We start from the raw sequence: 19,768 nt of genomic DNA, 5'->3' as shown, positions 1-19,768 counted from the left end.
ATCTGTGTTGTGGGTGTACCTGTGATCCTATGTTTGAGGGTCAGCCTTTGATTTTAGCAGTTCTACTGCTTCATCCTGGCCGACCTGTGAATGGGGCCGTGGGAGGGGGCAGCAGGAAGAGGAGAATGGCCACTCTAATACTGTGGTTTATGAGTTTTTTATGGTGAGTCAGTGCTTACTTACGTCTGCCTAGTCAGACTTGATCATTACCTGCAAAAAAATGGCTCCTTTTCAACCCTAATGACTGGTTGAGGAAAATGAAAACAATGAGGCCAAAACGTAGCCCATGATGTTTTTCTGCTGGGTGAACATGGGTCCCAAGTTCTGTGATTCCCACTTCTCCTATAGGCCTTTCGTGTCCCTAAACTTTAATTCTGCAAGTTACGACTTAGGGTATTTCAGAATATTCTCACTTATTTCCTAAAATCTACACCTTGTATTCTTGGGGCATATATGTATAAAATAAAAATCTTTTTATAATGTTGGTATTTTCCCTGGCTTCTTGAATAATGGCATTTCCCTCACTAATTTTGGTCCTTTTTGGTGGATTTTTGGCAGTGATTATGTGAATGGATGCTATCTTATTCAGATTTTAAAGCTCGTTTCACATATCCAAAAAATTCTCCTCAGAAAAGGTATACCATTTTAAACTACTGCTGCTGGACTTTGAGAATTTTTTTCATTGTATTCTTAATGGGAATAATTTCATTTTAATTTGTATATCCTTCATTGTTACCGATAATCATAGGTTCCTAAATATATTGAGGTATGGTATTTATGTTTGAATTGTTTAGAAGGAGTGGTTTTGGCAAGAGTTTTGGAGTGATGTGATAGCAGTAATCCCCAAACAGCTGGTCTCATTGTAAGGTATGGCTGGTTATTTTCACAGGTGCAAAAAGAGTTAACCATGTAGGCCTCCTTGAGTTGGCTTTTGCAAACCTAGAGCCTATACACTACTGTACAACTATTAAGGCTACAACATTAACTTGACTGTAACTTCCCATAGGGAATCTCAGCTAGGACATTTAAAAGCTACTGTTATTTGCTTTCCTCAGGCTAGGAAAGCAAGCCCAGGACACTACCAGATTTCACCTACAGAAGAATCCTTAAATATCCCTCAAATTTCTTAAGGTTCCTAGCCTGCCAGCAAGTGATCTTCCTTATCACATGTAAGGCTGAGCCTTGTAAGCCAGGGACCAGGCCAGGTTTCCTGCAAGGGCTCTCTAGGCATTGGATCCTTAAGTAAAGCCAACCTTAGTTTCTTACAAATACCTGTTTAAATGAGCATTGTTCTCAAATGTGATACTCTAGGTAACAAAACTTGGGTTGCTTAATAGATTTGTCCAATTATATCCTAATAAAAAGGAGGACAGATTCTTAACTGTATCTGTGCAGATATCTCTACTGCCATGAAAGGGTGATTCACTAAAGAGTTTCTGAATTCTAAGGGTTAGAAAGAGTCAGATAATATTTTTAAAGCTTCATTTTAGTTTACAAAAGCAGAGTTTACTAAAGTGTTGTGGTTATAGATAGCTTAAGAAGAAAGAAAACAGAACACTAAAACATTGTCAACAATATTCCAGTCAAATTAACTTTCTATAGTCAGTTCATTCAGTACTATGTGTGTAGTTTTTGTTGTTGTTTCTCTGGAGCTTGGGTTAGCTGTCTGTTGTTATGTACGTTTCTGCTTCTAGACTAAAAAGAGTCCTGGAAATTTTTACTTAGTCCAAAGATGGTCTGAAAGTTGTTCGAGAGATATCACCAAAAAGCCTTACCGATATTTTATTCTTTGAAGTGTTAATAGTTACAACTACCTGGCACAATTCTTTCCACAAACTCTGAAAGTTTTTTGTTGAAGACACAAACTCTCGCTTATAGCTTATAGGCAGAGCTTTCAAGAAAACATCAAAGTAAAACAAAAGCTCTCTGTGGAAAACAGAGACTTAATGGCTGTGGTTAATTTGTTACTCTAATTCATAATATGAAAATGGAAGAGAGTAAAATTCTCTATTGGGGTATGGTATGTAAATATGTCATAAAAGTTTTGATCAGCATTTCCCCTGAGGGTAAAAATATAATGGACAGTGAGGGCATTGACACATCTCCAGGGACTTCTCACACCACAAAATTTCTGAAATATTTACATTAATAACATGTTACCTATACAGACTTAACCTAGGAAAGGATAGGTGTCTTTTTTGATTTGACAATTTTTCCCATGTGACTCTTAGAATAGTAACATATAAAACAAACCTAATTCTTTCTAACACCTCTGTTTTTATAAGGTGAAGCAACAAGTCTTTTTGGCTTTCTTGAGGCACTCTGGGAAATCTCAAAGATAGGTTAGTATAAAATATTGTAAAAAGTTTTATATAGTCTATATTTAGGATATGATTAGGAAAATGCAAAATTGAGAGTTGTTAGAAGATTCGGGGCTTGATAAAAATAGAATCGTGGGTACCTGAGAAATAATATTTGGTTATCTATTTAATCAAAGTAACATTAAAAATAAACATAGAAGATAATATGTTTGCTGATTCATAAGTGAGGAAGAACCTTAATTACTTTTTTTCTCTTTAGATAATCAAGGAAATAAAAATGTGAGCATAAAGCACAGAAAATTATTCTGGTAGGACACAGCATTTCTACTCTTTGCGCACACTGCACAGAAGGTATGGAATAGCCTTTCATATTGAAGATAAAGGTATTAATCAGTACCTCAAGGAAGCAAGCCCATCAACATTGAATGAAATTTGCTAAAATTTAAAATGTTTCATAGCTTCTTTTCAGAATTGGCTGTTATAAATCAAGGCAAACAAAATTCACTTTCCAAGTTAGGTCCTTCTTTATTTTCTTTCATGTTCTGGAATAAACAGACACTTCACTAAGATCCCCTTAGAGGTTAGTGGTTCTCTCTAAGGGGATCTGCGAGGTCAAAACAATATTTGTAACAATACTAAGATGTTATTTGTATTATTGTGCAATACATTAATCATTGCTATTTTCAAATGTATCAGTAAATAAGTATTTAAAATAATACCTCGGTTTTAATTTCCAATGTGGTAAACATCAATAGCTATAATCCATATAAAATAAAAGCTCTTTGGAGTCCTCAATAATTTCTAAGAGTGGAATGGGGTCTGGAGACCCAAAAAAGCCCAAGAATCCCTTCTTTGGGATGAAACACTTTTTTTTTTTTGGACAAATAAATGCACATACTCAGTTGTACTTCTCTGTCACTGTTGCTCCTAAGGTAGCCTCAACTGCTCATATTGATTGTACCTTTTAGCTAAATTAATTTCTGTTTCACAGAGAAAAGTTAGAGGTGGGTAATTGAGAACTGTCTGCCACACACCAGCATTTTAGCAGACTAGCAGAGCTCTTGATCACACACAAGACAACTTTTTATAGCCATATAAATGCCTTTAAACCTTAAAGAGGCAAAAATTGACACTTTCATTAACATGACCCAGAACTATAGCCTGTCAATATTAAAATAAGAAGCAAAAGTATATAAACTTAAAACTATGCTTAGTAATTAATGTTTCAGTATTTTATCTTACTTAGATTTTTTCCTAGGACTCTAATAATCATCATTTAGTTAACTCAATTTAGTATCAGTCCAAGGCTTTAGGTTACCTAAAGATTTTGAAATTACCTTCAAGCTGCCATGCTACAAAATAGTTACTGTTGAAGAAAAATTTTGCTAGAATAATGATCCTATTTATTAGAACATAGAAAATTTTCAAAATTATAAACCCTGTATGGGATTAATTTTAGCTTATTGGGTTAAAGACATAACTTTTATTTAAATAAAATTTATTAATCTGTTTACCAAAGATTTTCCTTAATTATGCAAACTTGGGTTCTTAAAAGGTCCTGACTTTGTTTTTATTATTTTTAAAATTTGTTTTGTAATGCACATTTAAAATATTAGAAGTTCAGTTTTTTTATTCTCTGAGAAATTTGGTTTAAAGACAATGAAAGGCCTGGAAATGGATAGTGGTGGTACTGCACTATATGAATGTACTTAATACCACTGAAATGTACATTTAAAAATTATTACAGTGGTAAATGGTATGTTATATATATTTTACCACCAAAAAAAAAAGACAACGAAAGGCATAGATAACTAGGTAAGATGTCCTAGATAGGATATCAGCAATCTTTCTTTGCCTTTGGTAAGTCTTCCACCATTTTTCCTCTTAGGAACATTATTACAAGAGAGGTGAGATTTGGATGTGCAGAACTAAAGGTATAGTTCAGATTGTCTATAGATAAAGATGAGATGCAAAAATTTGGCCAACATTTGAATATTCACTGTGCAGAACAGTCGTAGATAGGGTTGAAATATAGCTTTTGGACATACTCTTTGTTTTCTGATGTTTACAGGTGAGGGTATCATATGTTTTATAAATGAACATTAAAAAAATTATTTCATTTGTCACAAGGAGATGGGGGCTTACAATTTTTCTGTTTCCCTTAGCAGTAGGGCAAGCCCATTTGGTAGGAGTTTTGGCCAAACTGCATTATATTTTAGTGCTTTACTTTGTGATATATTTGTCAAGTATTTACTAAAGTCAAGGAACTCTTAGAGTTGGGATGGGAGAAAATAAAAAGATGAATAAGATACTTTATTGATTATCTAATTCTGTTTAGCAAAAAATTTCTAGGTTTAGCAGCTTAAAACAACAAATATTTATTTCAGTTTCTGGGGGTCAGGAATCTGGGATTAATTTAGGTGGTTTTAGCTCGGGTTTTCTCACGAGGTGGCTGTCAAGTCTGTAGGGACGGCAGTCATCTCAAGTCTCAGCTGTGGCTGGTGGATCTGCTGCCAAGCTCACAGGTTACTGGCCGACCTCAGTTCCTTGTTGGCTTTGGCAGGAGGCCTCAGTTCTTTGTCACATGGTCATTTCCATAGTGCTGCTTCTGACATGGCAGGTTGCTGCCCCCAGAGTGAGTGATGAGAGACAAGAGACAGAGACTCTTTGCAGTGACAGTGTTTTGAGAGAGGAAGAAGAAAAGTTTGAACATAAAGCAATTTGGAAAAGAATAAACAGTTTAAAAATTCTAATAAAGTCATGATTTTGAATACTCACAAACTTAAGATGATCCCAGAAATACTTAGAAAATATACTGAAGAAATTTCCATTCTAAACACATTGTATATATTTCACTGGTATAAGGTGTGTGTGTGTGTGTGTGTGTGTGTGTGTGTGTGTGTGTGTGTGTGTGTGTGTGTGTGTGTACAGGAAAGGTTCATATCCGTACTAACAGAAGGTTTATTTTCATTCTTAAAGATAGCTGCTTTGCTTCACTTAAAAAGTCATATTAGGATCACTATTTCAAAGAAAAATCTTAAAATCACGTTCTATTTAGGATCACAAAATATGGTATCATATTTAAAAGCCTTAAATCTAGTACTGTGAATTTTGTTCTAGAAAGTGAATCAGGACACTTGGTGATTCTAGGTTTTTGTTTTGTTTTTATGACCACCCATGTTGGGAGTGGAATCAAATTTTTAGAAAAGTTAAAAGTAAAATGTAAATAATTCTCAATTAAAACAATCAAGGGAAAAATACTGGACTGGTAGGCTCCTCCTTTTGAGTCTTTAAGATTGTATGAAATATGATTCCCTTCTTCCTTTTTACATTTTAGATTTTCTTAAAATGAAATTACTGTATATGCCATTCAATACTTGACTCTCACTATTTAACTGTTAAAGTATTTGCTTCTGCTTCCTGATTCTACCTTTGTTACCATAGAAACAGAAGCAGACTAGGGAACTTTTAAGATGGCCAGTAACTGAAATTAATGTGCATTCTAACTCATCACCTGTAGTTGTTGTGTCCCATTCCTATTCTTGTTTTAATAGAAATAAGCAGGCGACATAAGGCCTGTTGACTAGGAGGCCTTAAAAAAAGTAGAAAGGACTAACCGATAGACAGACACCTTTATTCATCACCTGTGTGTGCTCCCCCAACCCCATGAGGCCCCCAGGACGATAGTCAGCCCTGCTTCAGCGGTACCTGGCCCCTCAAACCTGCCCGCCCTGTGCAGGTGTTCGGCACCAGCCCCTAGGAACATATGCTGAGGCCGTGGAACGTGTGAAGAAGGCCAAGGTGAGGCTGCTGCCCACCTGGGCAGACGCTGACCAGCGCAGTGCTCGTGTGCAGGGGCTTGGGGTGGAGGGGGCACAGGGCTGGGTCCATGCTGAGCCCCGAGAGGCCCTCACACCCCCACCCACCCACAGGCTCCCACAGGGAGGGAAAAAAAAGCCGACAACTTAACTCCTTTGCTTCAGACTTCTTCACTTGCCTAGAAAGCTACACTATGATGAAAGAGCTTTTCTAATAGCTTGGGAAAGAGATTTTCATTCTTGTGAAATGGTTAGATCACTTTCCATTTCCATATTATTATACATTAAAATGTTTATAATGTGCTTTTCATTTGTAGGTATTAAAATAATACATGTTTTTCTAGGGGATGAGTTTTGATATTATTTTGATGTTAGCCTCCTGTGGTCAAAATTTTTTTTACATGTTATTTAAGTGAACCGTGAAAAATAAATACAGATCTTAAACTCTGTAAGAAGGTATTAAAATATTATTAAATTTAACCAGACTGTTATTTGTTTATCATGTCAAGAAATAAATGTTTTAAAATAGTTAAATTTTAGGAAGTTCCCTGGCGGTCCAGTGGTTAGGACTCAGCGCTTTCACTTCCAGGATCAGCTTCGATCCCTGGTCGGGGAACTAGGATCCTGCCAGCCACATGGCGTGGCCAAAAAAAAAAAAAAGTTATATTTTAAAATGTAAAATGTCATGTTTTAAGGCTAGTTAGCAGCTTTTAAAACGTGCTTCTTTGCATTTTTTGTTTTCCTCTTGAAATGTAGATAAATCTGATAATGTCCATATTGGGAATAGGAATTATTAGAGATTGCTAGAAGTTTGCTTCCTTCATTTTTTTCCCCGTTTTTTTGTAATTAAGAAATAGCATACCTTTTGGAATTTTTTGCTTTAGAAACCTAAATTAAAGTTTCCTTCCTCTGGTTGTTGCCTTTAAAAATTTTAATTCTTATATTGAATCTATCTTATAGATTTATTTTTTGTTTAGTTTTGGAGAACTTTTACTTGGTTTTCCTTTGAGTGGTTGATTAACAAAACAGTAGTCCCTAGGTTGGGCGTTGTTTCCAGGACCCCTGTGGATACCAAAGTCTGTGGATGCTCATGACCCTTATATAAAATTGCATAGTATTTGCATATAACCTAGGCACATCCTCCTGTATGTATGTGTGTGTATATATATATATATATATATATATATATATATATATATATATATATATATATATATATTTTGACTTTAAAATAACACCTATTTTATTTTTGAGTTGGGGCACAGAATACCAAAACTGGTTGATTTCCTTCCCCATGATTCTCCTACTAGCCATTAAGATAAGCCCAAGCCAAATGTATCACTTTTAAAAAATATACTGAGTTAGGACATCTCTGCATATTGTGTCCTTTCTTGGGAGTTAACTGATGTTTATGAATCCCGGGAAGGCTAGTTCTGGGAGGGATTGTGGAAGGTTTCCAGTGACAGCATCAAACATCTCCCCTATCAGTGTGAAGATTGTGATGTATCATTATGGGATGATCTCCAGCCAGTTATCTCGACTCTCTGGGTCTCGGTGTTCTCACTGGTTAAAATCGGATGCCTGTATACTTTAAATCTTCTCTAGATTACTTATAATACCTAATACTATGTAAATGCTATGTAAATAGTTGTAAATACAACATAACGGCTATGTAAATAGTTTCTGGATTTGGGGCAAATTCAAGTTTTGCTTTTTGGAACTCTCTGGAATTTTTTTTCCAACGATTTTTTGATCCTCGGTTGGTTGAATCTGTGAATGTGGAACCTGCAGATATGGAACCTGCAGATATGAAACCTGTAGATACTGAGGGTCAACTGTAATTGCTTCTTGCTGGGTGACCTTTGTTAGGGTATTGTCTTTAAATCTGGTTCATTCTTAATTCTTCTTAGACTACATGATTTTTAGCCTCCAGTCTTCTATATTAATGGTCTTGTTCTGAACTATTTTTGATTGTGCTTCCCTATCAGTTAAAATTTTTTGGAGCATAGATCACCAATATATGTACATTCTTAATGAACTACATAAATTTAATAATATTCTAATATAGTATGTAGGATATATGATGTACTAATGAATATAAATGAAAATAAAATGAGATAAAGATGATATAAATAGGATCCTAAAATATTTTGCTAATGATGAAGACTTTATATTATTAACCAGTTTCTCAAAGTGCATTGAACATGTAGGGGGGTAGTTGTTAACAATAGCAGATATCTATATTTCAAATGATGTATTGTTAAACTCATAGTTATTTTTAGCTGAGGTCATCCTTGTTTTTTCCTCATAATGTGGCTGATAACTTGGAGCAGAGGCATCAGCTTTGGCATTTTCATGTTGTCTCTTGTGACTTTATTACTAGTATTATATTCTGTCTTAGTCCGTTTAGCCTGATGTAACAGAATACCATAGACTGGGTGGCTTGTAAACCACAGAAATTTATTTCTCACAGTTCTGGAGGCTGTGAGATCAAGATCAGGGCGCTGGCAGATTCCAAGTCCGGTGACAGCCTGCTTCCTGGTTCCATAGACCATGGCCATCTTGTTTTGCTGTGTCCTCATGTGGTTGGGGGAGCAAGGGAGCTCTTTGGGGCCTCTTTTTATATCGGCACTAATCTCATTCATAAGGGCTCTGTCCTCATGTCCTAATGTTAGCTAGCAAGGGGTCACTGCCTGATTCACATAGTAGCCAGTACTATGGTACAGGCTTTTGAGAAAAGAAGAAGCTTTATTGTGATGTGAGCTGGCAAGGCTCAAATCTGTCTCTAAGATCTAGGGTTCGGTCAAGCTTTTATGAGTTAGCTGGTAGGGTTGGTATGTGGATCTTCCACTTGGAGAGCTTTGGAACCTGGCCATTTATGGTAAAGGGGCTTCAACATCACATCTTCCTGGACGATGGACCCTTTGCTTCTGAATGGGTTCTGGTGTTCTCGTTCCGGTCATGTCCCGGTCCTTTGGTTCCATGGAGCGGGGGGATAAACTTTGGTTCCAGGTGTATTTGAGGTCAAAATTCTCTCCTCTGCACATGCTTCAGCTGCATGATTGGTGGTTTTGTTCTGTAGTCTCTTAAAAAACAACTCAGTTATCCTTCTAGAAACAGGATAGGGTCAGTTTGGGCTGGTTACACTAATTATCTCCCAGAGGCCCTCCCTCTTAATACCATCACATTGGGGTTAGGATTTCAATATAAATTTGGAGGGGGTGGTGACACAAACACTCAGACCATAGCATATTTAATGCATTACTTTTTTTTTTTTTTTTTTTTTTGCGGTACGCGGGCCTCTCACTGTTGTGGCCTCTCCCGTTGCGGAGCACAGGCTCCGGACGCGCAGGCTCAGCGGCCATGGCTCACGGGCCCAGCCACTCCGCGGCATGTGGGATCTTCCCGGACCGGGCCACAAACCCGCGTCCCCTGCATCGGCAGGCGGACTCTCAACCACTGCGCCACCAGGGAAGCCCAATTATATATTTTTAAGTATATTTTTATCATGAAAAAGGGAGAAAAGTCATTATATCCCACCTGAATGGCTAAAAGGAAAGAGCTAAACAGTATCAAATGTTGGCAAGGATGTGGAACAACCAGGACTTTAATACATTCCTGGTGGGAATTATTATTTCCACAGTCATTTTGGAAGGAAAATAGCTTGGCAGTATAATCAGAAGCTGAACATATGCATATATTCAATTCCATTCCTATGTATATGCCGAACAGAAGTTTATGTATATTTTTACCAGCAGATCTGTATATAAATGTTCATAATAGCACTATTTTTAATAGCCCAAAACTGATAATAGCTTAAATCAATAACAGAATAAGTTGTAGTATCATCACACAATGGAATACTGTATAGCAGTGAAAATAAATGGACGATCGCCAGGAAAGTCATGCACAAACCTCATAAATATAACGTTAAGGGAAAGAAACCAGAGTCAAAGAGTACATGCTATGTGATTCCAGTATGTAAAGTTGAAAAAGCAAACAACATTCATCTATGGTGTTGGAAGCTAGGGTAGTGGTTACCCTTGAGTGACTGCAGGGGGGCACTTCCAGAGTTGCAGTGATGTTCTGATTCTTCGCCAGGTGCTAGTTTCGTGGGGTTGCTTATCTTGTGAAATGTCATCGAGTGGTATGCTTACGATGGCACACTAGCTAATACTTGCTGTTCTGATTGCGAGCTAATACCTGGGCAGGGAACAGCTAGTCTAGATGAGAGTGCTTGCGGTTCTGATTGCTAGCTAATACTTATTTCTATCCACTGAATAGCCCGAGGGGACATGAGTCCTGTACTTGCTTTGTTTACAGACCTTCAGGGGGAATAAGTGTTTATAAAAAGAATAGGGGGATAGTGAAGGAGAGCTTCCCAGACCATAGTCTGACTTTGAGCCATGGCCCTGGGGGGCAAGCCAGAAAGGAGTGGAGGCCAGATGCAGCACTGCTGTTGGCGCTGAGCATGTGTGTGAGGTGGGGCTGCCCTTGACTGGACACTGGGTCTCAGACTGTGGCACAGCTGACATCACAGAATCCACTGTGAGGCTACAGCTGGGCTTCGGGACCTAGAAATTCAGACAAAACACTGCATGCATTCTCAGATTGTTTGTTTTTTTATTTAAATTGCAGTAAGGAAGCTGAAATGGGCTCTCCAGGGGTATTTCCCTGAGCCCTGGTCCCCTTTGCAGCTCCCAGCTCTAGGTCCTATTGATGGGCTTCAGCGGTCACTGGCTCCATGGTGTCAGATGTCACACCTCCAGTGATCTCCAGCCCCTGGCCACTCTCTGCTGTCTCTACGACGGCCTCCATTCAGGTCCCTTCCACTGGCTTCGCCAGGATGCTCACATATTTATCGCGTGAGGAGGCCACTGTCTTTGTAGTAAGACTGGCTCTGACGTTCCTGAAGAAAGAGCTGATCCTGCTGAGTCTCGGTGGTGGGACCTGAACTCACTGTAGATAAGCTCCTGCCCGATTTGTGCGAGGTCCTGGACTTGTTGGTGATGGGAGCACGGCTGATGCCTTTGTGAGCAGTGCCCTGCTCGCTGACCCCCGGGCTGCCGTGGCCTTTGTCCTTTTGGTCATCGCTAGTGGCTCTGCCGCCGCCTGAGCACGGACCAGCTGCTTTCTGGATGGTCTTGTTCCCCGCTGCCTTGTGGTGGCTTTCCACTGAACTGCAGAGCGAGGGGCTCATAAGAGCTCTGTCCTCTCCCCAGTGCTCCCTTCTCTCCCTTCTTCCCTTGTGGGCCTGGGACACCCTCTGTGAGCTGCCATCCTGTTCACTCACTTTGCCTTCCTGTGGCAAGGTTGAGATGAGGGTCCCCTCGTCCTCCTCGTCGGCTCTTCCTTCAGCAGTCTTGCTGGTGGGTTCTGCTCCGACCACAGTCACGCCGGCCTCTGGGGAGAGACTGGTGGACGTGCTGGAAGCATACCCTGAACAGTTCGCGGCACCTGCCAAGCATACCCTGAATTGTTCGCAGCACCGTTTTCCTGCTCCTCGGGGATGTTCTGGCAGTGCCCCCAGTGGCTATGTGGGTTTTCCTTCCTCCTGGACCGTTGCTGGCTGTGGCTGCTGTGGCCGTGCTCTGCTCTTCAGGGGCAGGAGACTTGATCACTGCCACGCTCAAAGCACCCGCTGCGGTGCCTCCTGCCACCCCTGCTGTCTCCACCTTTGTCACTGCCCACGACGCTGACGCTTTGTCAAGCACTGTAGATTTTGCTTTTGCGGTGGCCACATCGGGCATGGTATCGGACTTGTGGGAGTCCAGTTGGATCCCCTCCCCACCAGCAAAAGCTGCAGATGTGGCCCCGGACAGCTCAGAGCACGTGTGGATGCTGCAGATGCTCACCTGGTCCTGATCCCACATTTCTTGGAGATCCTCCACTGCCGGGCTCCTGCCGTCCTCCTCCTCCTCCTCGAACACAGGCAGGCCGATCATGTCCCAGGCTGGAACGGCATAGGTGCGGCTGAGACTCTCCACTGGTGGTCGCAGGAGGTAAATCAGCTCTTCCCAAGAGGTGAAGAGGTCTTCCTGTGCGTCCGGAGGGGCACACAGCTGCAGGTACCAGGAGCGGCCAGTGACAAACTGCACGCGCAGCTGTTGTTTCTCGCGATTGTGAGTGGAGATGCTCACGAACGTCAAGGGAAGGAGCCTGGTGAGCTCTAAGGTCTTTGCAGGCTCGTGGCTCTTGCCCTTGGCGGCCTGGCTGTGCTCAGCGTGCTCTTCACAGTCGGTGGCCCATCGGGCCAGCAGCATGGTGTCTGGGAGTGGGAGGACGGGGCTGCTGGATGTGATGCCCACGGTCACCATGCAGACACAGTTGTGCATGTCAATCAGGTCTCCCCTCTTCGTGATCTGGATAAAGTCGCTCTCGAATATCGGTGCGTACTTGAACATGTCATATTCGCCATTGCGCAGTTGCTGCTGCAGCTTCCCCGTGGTGGTGTTGAGCAGGCCCACGCTGGTGCTGCTCTGGGCCGTGTGATATGGGAGCAGAGTGTCCCCTCTCATGGCTGTCTTTGATCACGACAGGCAGCGCGGTTAAGGTGGGCCCCTGGCTCTTCCCTCCCTCGGCCTCACTGGCAGAAGAGCGAGCTGCGGTGCTCGTAAGTAACACACAGGCGGCCCTACGGCAGGTCTTCCAAGCCCGCCCCACAGGCCCCACCTTTGCCTCAGGGTCCCCCAGAGGCAGGGGCGTGCGTAGGGGTACAGATGATCACAGCGGGGACGCTGTAGGGTGCCTGGACCCCAGGCTGAATCTCTTCAAGTGTGTAGAGAGGTATGGTAGGCTCCCCCTCTGCCTCCCCTCACTTCTGCTTCTGGGTTTTTATCTCCCCAAGAGGCTGTGGTGAACTTCAGTCCTAGTGAGAGAAGTAACCACTTTCTCAGCCTAACCCCCTGGCACAGCCTATTTATCCTCTGGGCCCTTTGTGACCTATCACTGTCGCATAGCCCTTTGCCTCATTGTGACCTATCACTGTCACATAGCCCTTTGCCTCATCCCCCAGCTGCCCCCTCAGGGCAGGGCCCCCATCCTCTCCCAAAGGAGGGGGAGGACATGTCCTCCCGCGGAGGACAGGCCCGTCCTGCCAGGGACTCAGGTGCGTACCGAAATAAAAATGTCTTCAACTGGGAAAGTTTTGTGTGGGTCCTTTTTCTTTTCCTCCCCCAAATTCAGCTACTGGATGAAATCTATAGGAATGTAAGATGATGGGATAAATTTGAACCATTTAAGCTCATGGTTTAATTGTATCGAATAACGTAGAGTTGGCAGTTGCGATCCTTAGTCTGTCCTTTCATAAAATCTCAGTAAAAGTTGACGACGGTGATTTTTAATAATCACATTAAAAATTGCTTCTCCTAGGCACCATGCTGCATTCTTCACATATGGTGGTAAGAATGCACTGAGTTTGGTACTGTTAACTACTGTTCCCAGTTTATAGGTGAAGAAATTGAGGTTGTATCTCCTGTTTAAATTCCCAGAGCTAATGGTAGCAGAGGCACTATTTGAATGTAGGTCTACCTGATTCTAAAGCCTGTGTTCTGAACCACTACAGTACTTAGCCTCACAAAGAAAGCTTGGCCCAGCCAAATGTTTTCAAACTGGACTGATCTAACTACCTTTAAGAAGACCTATTTGGTGCATTATTAGAAGTTGCGTAATTAAGTTTATGTGTGTATACATGTTATGGAGAGAACCCAAGACAGCAGTTGGGCTGACGTGAGGATTAAATTACCCAGGGGATCACTCAGATCCTCCCTTCCTTTATGCTTGTGCAAACAGCCTGTGTGTGGAAACCTACTTATTCTTATGACATGTCCTCCCCCAGTGAAATGGGGGGTGAGTAGCCTGAGATGTAAGCTTTGATTCCAAGAGCCTGCCAGATGCCGTCCTGTAGTAACCTCCCTACCAGGCAGAAGTGGTTTGGAAGCCTTGACGCCTGCGGGGAGCATGTACCATTAGACATCCGGCCTCACTGCCACTCCCACAGAGCTAGTCACAGAACAAGTGATTTCTAAATTGTGACTTGAAAGTTCTGAGAAAGGCCCTTGCTGCCAACTCTCTTATCTCCAGTTTGATGTTATGCTTGAAATCCCACCATAGAGATTCATTCCTTGAGGATAAAGGCTATCTTTCTTTTAAAGTACACACACCTGTCCCTCAACAGATGACTGGATAAGCAAAATGTGGTCTCTCCAAACAGTGGAATATTGTTCGGCCATAAAAAGGAATGAAGTACTGATATATGTCACAACATGGGTGAACTTTGAAAACATTATACTCAGTGAAAGAAGCCACATATTGTATGATTCTATTTACAGGAAATAGCCAGAAGAGGCAAATCCATAGAGACAGATATTAGATTAGTGGTTGCCTAGGGCTGGAGGGAGCAGAGAATGGGGAGTACAGGATTTCCTTTTGTGGTGATGAAAAATTCTGGAACTACATAGTGGTGATGGTTACACAGTATTGTGAATGCACTGAATGCCACTGAATTGTACACTCTAAAATTACAGTGGTGAATTTTATCACAATCACACACACACACACTCCTGCTCATTTAATAGATGGGTTAAGAGCAGTTATCTTTTCATTGTTCCCTGTCTCAGGGGAAATCATTCAATCTTTCACCATAAAGTATGTTGTTAGCTGTAGTTTTATTTCAGAATTGCCCTCTGTGAAGTTTAAGAAGTTCAATTCTATTCTTAGTTTTCTGGGAATTTTTATCGTGAAGGATTATTGATTTTTTTTCAAATGCTTTTTCTGCATCTATTGAGCTGATTACTTGATTTTTTTTTTTTTTTTTGGCGGTACGCAGGCCTCTCACTGTTGTGGCCTCTCCGGTTGCGGAGCACAGGCTCCGGACGCGCAGGCTCAGCGGCCACGGCTCACGGGCCCAGCCGCTCCGCGGCATGTGGGATCTTGCCAGACCAGGGCACGAACCCGCGTCCCCTGCATCGGCAGGCGGACTGTCAACCACTGCGCCACCAGGGAAGCCCTAGCAAATTTTTCTTATTTTTCGTTACTAAAATTTTTTTTTGAAGGTCTAGTTGGCTTCATTAGGCAATTCATGAATCAGCCAGCATCCCATTAGCAACTAGAAGGGCACTCCAAGGGATTGTACAAAATGGAAGGGTGGGGCAAGGGAGCTATTAGCAAAGAAAAGAAAGAATTACTTTTAGACCAGGACATCTTTTTGAAGTCAAGGGAAGGCAGGGATTTTTTAGGTGCAGATTGCTTCTTTTTCCTCTGGGGGCAGGGGGCAGGGTTGGGGCGGGGTGCAGGTTGGATGGAGAGGGCCCATGTGACAGATTACCTCATTGCTGCCAACCAGAAAATTCTAAACTGGTTGATTAAGATTACATTTCTGGGGAAGAGCATAACTGCAATTGTCAGGTATTAAGTCTAGGTTTGGTAAAATTATGGGCTTTTGCACAAGTGATGCCATTTTGGGCCAGTGGTTTCCTCTTTAACAATTCCCTCCCCTTTGATCAGACTCTCAGCTTAACAGAGAGATGTGATTAAAAATTAATGTATTAGTGTCACTCTCAGCTACTGATCCTTGGCGTGGCATGAAGTTTTTGCTTAATCTCTATGACATCTATGGGTCACAGTTCCAGGTTCATGAATTTTAAGTTGGTCATTCTTTTGGTTACTTTTCTGACATTCCGGTCTTAGGGATATCATTTGCTTGGCAGTTGGCTGCTGCAAAATGCATTTAAAATTTTTGAGAGAATACAGTGCCAGGGAGATTATTTTGATTTAACTATGAGCAGGATAATTCCCAGTGTTTGGAGTGCACTTCAGAGCCCTGGTCTGCAGGACTCAAACCAATCAAAGACCCCCTTGAAGGGGGGTCTTGGAGTCACCCTTTTAAGCCAAGTGGCTTGCTCAATGGTCTTACGTAACTGAGTTTTAACTTTCCCAGAAATGTCAATCCAGATACAACGGGGGGTGGTGGCCCTAGCACCTTCTTGCTTAGCTAGAAGATAATCAATGGCTATTATATTTTCAAGAACAACTTTGGCTAGAGAGTGTTAGGATCTTTGCTGGGCAGCTAATGCTTTAGCAGCAGCGGATTCTGCAGTACGTTCAAGAGTTAAGGAGAGGCTTCTGATTATATTCTCATTCATATTTACTCCTAACCAGGGAAATACAGCCCTGCCAAAGGAAGCGAACCCTGTATCATGAAAATCCTCCTGGTAGGTTTTTTTTTTTTTTTAGAACAGTGAGTGGCACAGTTAAATAACCTAAGAGGCATTGCCCAGCTGTGCACTGGTCATCTAAGCATTCATAAGCCCAAGGATAATGATAATCACAGACAAAGATAAATCCTATCAGGGCACAATTGTCCATTCAAGCCAGGAGTTAAGTTCGATTTTCTTCTAGCCTGAAATAAAGAGTTATTCTAAATCCAAAGATTACTTCCCTTAGCAATGGCCTGGGAGATACAAATGAGGGTATTATCTTTCCAGGCCAATGTCAGAATAAAGGAAAGAAAGAGAAAAAGAAAGGGTTTCATGTTTAGCTAGAGTAGGGAGTCTTGATCCGGCATCTTGGGCAGAAGCAGTCTACATCGATATCAGCTACTTCTTTTCCTCATCAGTTTGATTTGTAGGTCTCCATTGTTTATACAGGACCAGGTATCAGGTGGGGCCTTTTTCAGCTGTGAGATGTGTACCCAAGGCTCAATACTTTCTAGTTTTGCAGCAGTGTCAGTGGTTAGGAGCAGTTGGTAAGTGGGGCTCCAGGGTTGACTTTATTCTTGATGATTTCCAATCAGAAGTGTGGGAGAAAATGGGAAACATTAGTTTGGTGAGTCTAGCCAGATATTTGAGGAAACTAGAAGAATTCGGATCTAGTCCAGTTTACAGGTATATAACAAAAGCTCAAAGGCAGTTAACAGGACTAGAATCTAATGTCTACAAAGGTGCAAACATAATTTTTCTCTCTACAATTACCCCACTTTTCCCCAAAGATAATCATAGTGAAACAAATTTGTTTATATTAAACTTGGCCTGATTTATTTATAAGTACAGCAAGAATACTGATTGACCATATAATTTCTTTTTAAAAACTGCTTTGCCTGGGACCTTGTAAGCAGGGTTCCAGGTTGATTTTTCCAAGCAGTTCATTGAAGCTGTCTGGTCATATCTGAGTCTATGCACATCTCTCTCAAATGTGACATTCCATTCAAAGCCTTAGTAATATAGCCCATGTATCCCCCCAAATTGGACTCTGTATGATTTCATCCTATATTTAAATAAATTGTTTAGTCTTTCTTTTGCTTATGTATATCTCTTTAAGGTAGAGAGGCTAAATATTAAATCTATACCTCATATACAAAGAAATGATTTTATATTAAATTTTTTATTTTACACGTATTTTAATTTTTAGTTTTAAAGATACACAGCAACATTCTCTATGGAGTAGATTTATTTGCAAATAAAGTTGAACAAAGTCACAAAGTTGAAATAAGCAGGAGTTATCAAGGGAGAATTATTCACCTAGGGGGCACTTTCAAGTATGTTGGATGTATTGATTCCATAGTGACTAAAGGGCAGCTGTTGACACTGAGAGTGCAAGGCCAGCAGTATTAACCATCTGCAAGGTTTGGAATAGCCTCACTCCAATGAAGAATTGTCCCATCCAAGATGATAGTAGTAACTGTGAAACACAGGGCTAAAGTTGTATTTTAGAGTTATCATTTGTTAGGAAGACTCACAATTAATTCATAGATTATTTTTTCTATATTATAGATTAAAATTAAAGCTCATTTACATATGTTGATATAATGGCAAAGTATGACCGTAAAAGATATTTTCCTTGCATTGGCAAATTGTTTTTGCTCATAAAATTCATTGTAGCACTGAGCAACTACTATTGGTAATTCATTTGGCCAGGTGCTGAGACTATAGAGATAAATAACAGTTACTTTTCTCCCTGTTCACAGGCTAGTAGGAGGAAAGAGTCATATAAATAATTACAATAAAGTATGATAAGTACATCAGAAGAATTAGATTTAATGTAAAGAGGTAGCTCTGAGAAAGGTAGCTCAGAGGGGTAAGGTTTTAGGGAGAAAGTCATCATATTGTTAAACTCTCTGAGGGAAAGGACTGCCTGCATCTTTTCATCTAAAAGTTACATATTTACAACACATGTCACTGGACCTTAAACTTGGTAGTGTAATCATAGTCAATAAATATTAGTGATTAAACAAGTTGATATCTTAGCAAATTTTTTGGGGGGGGGGGCATGCCATCTTAGCAAAGTTTTGAAGAATTAATTGAAGTATGGCCAGGTAGGCAAAGTGGGAAGGGACAGTCAGGCTTAAGGAACTCGGACATTGTAGGAAGTGTTAGCAAATAACGTTAGAAGACGAGGCTTAGATTAGATAAGCAGTGAAGAAGCTTGCAGGTGATGGGACATCATTAAAGTTATAGGTTTGTTTTTGTTTTTGTTTTTAAATATTTATTTCTTTATTTGGTTGTACCAGGTCTTAGTTGCGGCGGGCGGGCTCCTTAGTTGTGACATGTGAACTCTTATTTGCAGCATGCATGTGGGATCTAGCTCCCTGACCGGGGATCGAACCCAGGCCCCCTGCATTGGGAGTGCAGAATCCCATCCACTGTGCCACCAGGGAGGTCCCAAGTTATGGGGTTTTAAGATTAAGTATTTAGAAAGGGGGAGAGATATAATTAGATTTAGTTAGATTTAGATTTCAGAAAGGTATCTCTCTTAGCACTGTGGAAGATGTAGAGGGAGAAGAGAGAGACGTTATCATTTCTTAGTTGTGAACTTAACACATGTAAGACCTTGTAGGATCAAAATATTACCTGAAAATCAAGTTTTCATACTTTAATTTATATTATTTAGTCTTAGAGTTTATATTATTCTAGTCTATATTTTGTATTGAATAATTTTAATTTTTCAATGCATTTTTAGTTATCCTTTATAACTGAGTAAGTTTTTTAATGTTCAAAATAACTAATTCATTTATGCTAGTGGTGTTTGGATATAGACAGGGAGAATAATTAGTGATCTTGCTTAATTTTTTTTTAAGTAAGGAAGTTTTAAGCCTGAAGTTAATAAACTGGTTCAGCTGAAGATTAGTTAACATTTTTAAGGCAGCTTGATAAAAAGCTTAGTAGTAATTCGCAAGAAAAATTCTGAGTTTTATGTAGAATTAAGTGATTTGATTACTTCTACTCAGCAGACTTGAATATAGCCTAGTACCTTCCACACAAAAACCCAAACAAACAAAACTATTTGGGTCACAAAATGAAAATATATTTTCCAGAGTCAAGTGATAACTTTTTGTCTTGAGATCCTCTCAAATCCTTTTTTGCTATGCCGAATGTAACTTCTAATCATAATATAATTACCACAGACTCTAGATCGTCAATAAGTTAACAATTAAATGGCGATCTTTTTTTTTTTTTTTTTTTTTTTTTGCGGTACGCGGGCCTCTCACTGTTGTGGTCTCTCCCGTTGCGGAGCACAGGCTCCGGACTCGCAGGCTCAGTGGCCATGGCTCACGGGCCCAGCCGCTCCGCAGCATGTGGGATCCTCCCGGACCAGGGCACGAACCCGTGTCCGCTGCATCGGCAGGCGGACTCT

At 40.8% G+C, this 19,768-nt stretch overlaps 2 protein-coding genes across 19 annotated transcripts in view; one reads left to right on the top strand and one right to left on the bottom strand.

Moving 5' to 3' along the window:
* The window catches only part of BAZ2B (bromodomain adjacent to zinc finger domain 2B), a 384,859-nt gene that overhangs the window by 105,034 nt on the left and 260,057 nt on the right, over positions 1–19,768 (top strand). The window lies entirely within an intron of this gene.
* Positions 10,618–15,288, bottom strand: LOC307188320 (Golgi-associated RAB2 interactor protein 4-like). Its single transcript, XM_079925332.1, is given in 4 exon segments — positions 10,618–10,957; positions 10,961–11,078; positions 11,080–11,566; positions 11,568–15,288. Coding segments are annotated over 4 exon segments (1,800 nt in total). The 5' UTR covers positions 12,658–15,288; the 3' UTR covers positions 10,618–10,852.

This window comes from Stenella coeruleoalba (assembly GCF_951394435.1).
Source record: "Stenella coeruleoalba genome assembly, chromosome: 6".
NCBI lineage: Eukaryota > Metazoa > Chordata > Mammalia > Artiodactyla > Delphinidae > Stenella > Stenella coeruleoalba.
Note: the sequence above shows the minus strand (reverse complement) of the source record. Positions and strands in the feature narration are given on the sequence as shown.